Source organism: Parambassis ranga, chromosome 21, assembly GCF_900634625.1.
Source record: "Parambassis ranga chromosome 21, fParRan2.1, whole genome shotgun sequence".
Classification (NCBI taxonomy): Eukaryota; Metazoa; Chordata; class Actinopteri; family Ambassidae; genus Parambassis; species Parambassis ranga.
Window position 1 is genome coordinate 22,344,912 of NC_041041.1, and position 4,742 is coordinate 22,349,653.

The following is a 4,742-nucleotide window of genomic DNA, read 5'->3' on the forward strand; positions in this document are numbered from 1 at the left end:
CAAAAACGTAGTTATTTTTGTAGTTTGTGATTGGACACTCGAACCTCCTCGACGTAAAGGACAATGAACAGGATTCACACGCAAAGGACTCTACTGTACAAAAGATTAAAATAAAAAAATCTTTATTCAGTTACAATGAACTTTACATTTCACTACAGGGAACAAAACTCCCTATAGTGCAAAAGGTGTCACTCATGACCAAACAAACTTCAGCACATTAGCAGGGCTTCTGTTTATGTAAACTAAAAAACATTTAATTGAACATGTTTAAGAACAAACATATGTCTGTGGTTACAAGTAATAATAAGATAGATAATAAAGATAATAAACATAATAAAACAACGAGGAAAGGCAGAAGACACGTAAATGTGTCTTTTTTGTGTCATGCTCGACCTTTGACCTCTGTCCTTTTGAGTCTCTGTCACCAGGCGGTTTTGGGGTTTGCCTTAAAAAGGCCATAGTCTTCCTTTCTGAAGAAGGCCACTTCTGTTTCATTGGCTGAAAGATTGAAAACAAAGTAACACATGTATTCATTAATGTACAAAGATTTCCATCAATATAAAAATCTTTTTCTGATACACTGATTCATTGTGTCTGTATTATACACTGAAAAGCTGGACTGATGAAAGAAGTCCAGCTCTTTACTTTGAGTGGGTATGCTTTGGTTTGAAAAAGTCACTAAAAGACAAAGTAGTAGGGCCTTGATGTACATTTTTAAGAATTATTCCTAATTTGTAATAAAAATCTTTTTAAAAATAAATGTTATGAATGAATGAATATAACCTATTCTGTTATTGATGGTTTTATCCCTTGACTTTCTTCAATTTCAAGGATAATCATTCATACATTTACAGTTGGGAGATGCAAACAGGAAGTACGATGTGATGGTAATCAGCTGCTGGTCATGTGAGACATAAAGTCTAAGCCTGAGACAAGTTTTTAGCCAATCAGTGTTCTTCCTGCATACAGCCACGTACCACAGCTGAATTTAACATGGTTCATCAAAATCTAGTTATCCATTTGATATTCCTGCTTTATCCACTGGGTGAGAGTACACCCTGGGCAGTCCTATAGGTGCACACCAAGACAGGCAACAGTTCACACTCAATTCTCCAGCCAATTCAGAGTCACCAGTTAAGCGGACATATGTGATTCTGGTCTATGAGAGGCAGACCCACAGAGATGCAAACTGCACACAGAACGGACCAACAATGCTAACAATTATTCATTATCCAAGTGAACGTGGATGCTGTAGAGGACTCCAGCAGCTTTCCCTGCCTGGTACCAGGCAGTTCTGCACGGCTCTTCATGACATTTGGCTCCTCCTACTTATGCCTTATTATTCCACACTGCCTGCTGCTCGTGTAAGCTGTCAATAAGCTATTAAGTCCATAATAAGCACATAAAAAATGGAAGTTGGTATGGAAGTTTGAGCAGTACACGCACATGACTACTTTTTGGCTTTTGCTGGGTAATGACCCTTTGGTCATGTCTGTTTAAAGGACTCTGGTTTATATACAGTGCATCAGGAAAGTATTCACAGCGTTTTATTTTTCCACACTTTGTCATGTTACAGCCCTTATTCCAAATTGTATTAAATTAATAGCATTAATAGCAGTTTTGCCCATTCTTCTTTGCAGTAATTCTCAAGCTCCATCAGGGTGGATGGGAGACGTCTGTGCACAGACATTTTCAGGTCTCTCCAGAGATGCTCAATCGGATTAAAGTCTGGACTCCGGCTAGGCCACTCCAGGACATTCACAGAGGGGTTCTGAAGCCAACCCTTTGAGATCCTGGCTTTGTGCTTCGGGTCGTTGTCCTGCTTCGCCCCAGTCAGTCATACTGCTCTGGAGGTAGGAGGCAGGTTTTCATCCAGGATATCTCTGTATATTGCTGCATTCATTTTTCCTTCTATCCTGACTAGTCTTCCAGTTCCTGCTGCTGAAAAACATCCCCATAGTATGATGCTGCCACCACCATGCTTCACTGTAGGGATGGTGTTGGTCTGGTGATGAGCGGTGCCTGGTTTCCTCCAAACATGACGCCTGGCAATCACACCAAAGAGTTCAGCCTTTGTCTCATCAGACCAGAGAATTTTGTTTGTCATGGTCTGAGAGTCATTCAGGCAAATTCCAGATGGGCTGCCATGTTTCTTTTACTAAGGAGTGGCTTTCGTCAAGCCTGATTGGTGGATTGCTGCAGAGATGGTTGTCCTTCTGGAAGGCTGTCCTCTCTCCACAGAGGAATGCTGGAGCTCTGACAGAGTGATCATCGGGTTCTCGGTCACCTTTCTGACTAAGGCCCTTCTCTCCCGATCGCTCAGTTTAGACGGCTGGCCAGCTCTAGGAAGAGTCCTGGTGGTTCCAAACGTCTTCCATTTACGAATAATGGAGGCCACTGTGCTCATCAGGACCTTCACAGCAGCAGAAATGTTTCTGTATCCTTCCCCAGATGCCTCAAGACAATCCTGTCCCGCAGGTCTATAGACAATTCCTTTGACTTCATGCTTGGTGTTTGTGCTGCATGGTCAACTGTGGGACCGTATATAGACAGGTGTGTGCCTTTGTCAATCAACTGAATTTACTGTAGGTGGACTCCAATTAAGCTGTAGAAACATCTGAAGGATGGTCAGTGGAAAAAAAATGCAACTGAGCTTAATTTTGAGCTTCATGGCAAAGGCTGTGAATACTTATGTAAATGTGATTTTAATAGTTTTCTATTTTTAATAAATTCAAAAAAATGTAGAAAAATCTTTTTCCACATTGTCATAATGGGGTATTGTGTGTAGAATTTTTTTTGAGGTAACAGATTAATTTAATACTGAAATGAGGCTGTAATGACAAATATATATTATATACACACATGTGTGTGTATATAAACCAGAGACTCATGATCAGCTAGTAGTTTGTGGTGTTGCTGAAAGATAGTAAGTGTAGTAAGTGATAGTAAGTGACTTTAGTCTCAATAGTCTGAACAGAACATTTAATCGAGTGATTACTGACAGCAGTTTAAACCTACCAACACCAGCAGCTCTAAGAGTTTGTCCGTCTTGTAGAATAAGTTTGTCGTCGTCATCTAAACTCATCACCAATTCATTTGTCTGTGGGAAAGATAAATGATGAAATTTTTAACAGAATGCAGGCTCCCTAAAAATGCAGACTTCCTAAAAAGAGAGTACATTGTTTTAAAAAAGGGAAGTTGCAGAAAGCCATTGAAAAGTAGATCATATGTAAGAAATGGGTGCTGTCCCTGCTCTAACCTACTGTAACTAATATTCATTACAGAACATCAAATGTATGTAAAAAGATATTGCACATAAAACAAAGCACTGGTTTATGTAAAAAAAAGCAACAGACTAATGATAATAAACCTAGTGTGTTATCACCTGTTATTCGTGATACCATTGCTAGTATTACATAGTCTGTAGAGTAATTGTATATTCCATTTGTGCCTAATGTACAAAAGAGAGGCCAAAACACTACTCATCAAATAGATACCTTTGATCCATGAGCTTGATGGATGACCTTCATCGTGTCTGAAAGTACAAGACCACAGAAAGATGCTGAGTATTTATTGTAGGTGACACAGGGTGCACACAGCACACACACTACTCCCACAATACACAGATATTTAGAAAAAAATGATTATGTAAGATCAACAGTTTGAAGATGTAATTGAGGACTGAGTTTTCGGAGGTTCATAGTGGGCACACAATTCCTCATGCTTCTGTCACATAGGCTACATACCATAAGCATATTTCCTGAAAGGAGGAGGAAGTCCAGGTCTGGTTGCAATATCTGGAAGAAATATGTCAGATTCATCTGAGGACTATTCCTCTTTATACTTTAAATGTGCAAAGTGAGAAAGTTGTTTGGAGTATGTATGAGTGGATTTGGTGCTGCAGCATTGGGAAAGATGTAACAAGACTTTCATTAGACATTATTATTAGACATTATTTTCCAAATGAAGATGTGCTGTAAATGCTGTTACTGAGTGATATCAGTGTGTATTTAAGCACAATACTAAATCAAAGCCCCGATGCATTTCTTTAAGTCACAAAAATGAATGTATAATTTCCCATGGTTTTTCATTCGCCATGGTAAAAATGTCTTTTACTTTTCAGTTTTAGGTGATTACGTTGCGTTGCAGGAGGCTCCTTACTTTCATTTATCATAGGCTCTATATGCACGAAGACTTTTAAATCAATTTTAATACATGTATTCCTGCTTAAATTGATTCAGCAATTAATCATAAAACTAACTGTTTCGCAGTTTTTTAACACTTGCCGTGTCCTGTGCTCTGTGCCTTGATGGATTTGCGCGGATCTGAACAAATGGCTTGTTTTCATTCAGGACTGACGTAGTTTGTATCAGACTCAGGAAACCCAATACTTTCCGGGCTACAGCCACCTGTGCTCATCACACTGACGCGTAGTTCTGTGCGTGCCAGTTCATGAAAGCTGCGGATGATGCTGATTTATTCACCTTGTCTGACGAGCTGCATGAAGTCCTGCACCGTTTGGTCTAACCCGACCCCGTGAAACACCACAGGTTTAAAGTTCCTGTGTTCAAAAGACCTGACCAGACGAACCGTGACCACAGCCTCACCGGACATGTCCTGCAGCTCAGCTACTAATAGTTGGAACTACACTGCACGTGGAACGTTGTGTTGTTTTCGAAGTGTGTGTTGGGCGTAAGTAGTATCAAGCAAGTGATCCGCTGTGTAACTGAACAGGCCAGAAT

The 4,742-nt window shown here is 39.9% G+C and overlaps 1 protein-coding gene across 1 annotated transcript; it reads right to left on the reverse strand.

Annotated features, from left to right (window-relative positions):
* Positions 1-105: 105 nt before the first annotated feature.
* Positions 106-4,742, reverse strand: c21h2orf76 (chromosome 21 C2orf76 homolog). Its single transcript, XM_028393827.1, has 5 exons — positions 4,485-4,742; positions 3,747-3,797; positions 3,498-3,535; positions 3,019-3,100; positions 106-498 (listed from the first exon to the last, which is right to left on the reverse strand). The coding sequence occupies exons 1-5, from the start codon at positions 4,612-4,614 to the stop codon at positions 422-424; spliced, it is 378 nt and encodes a 125-aa protein (XP_028249628.1). The 5' UTR covers positions 4,615-4,742; the 3' UTR covers positions 106-421.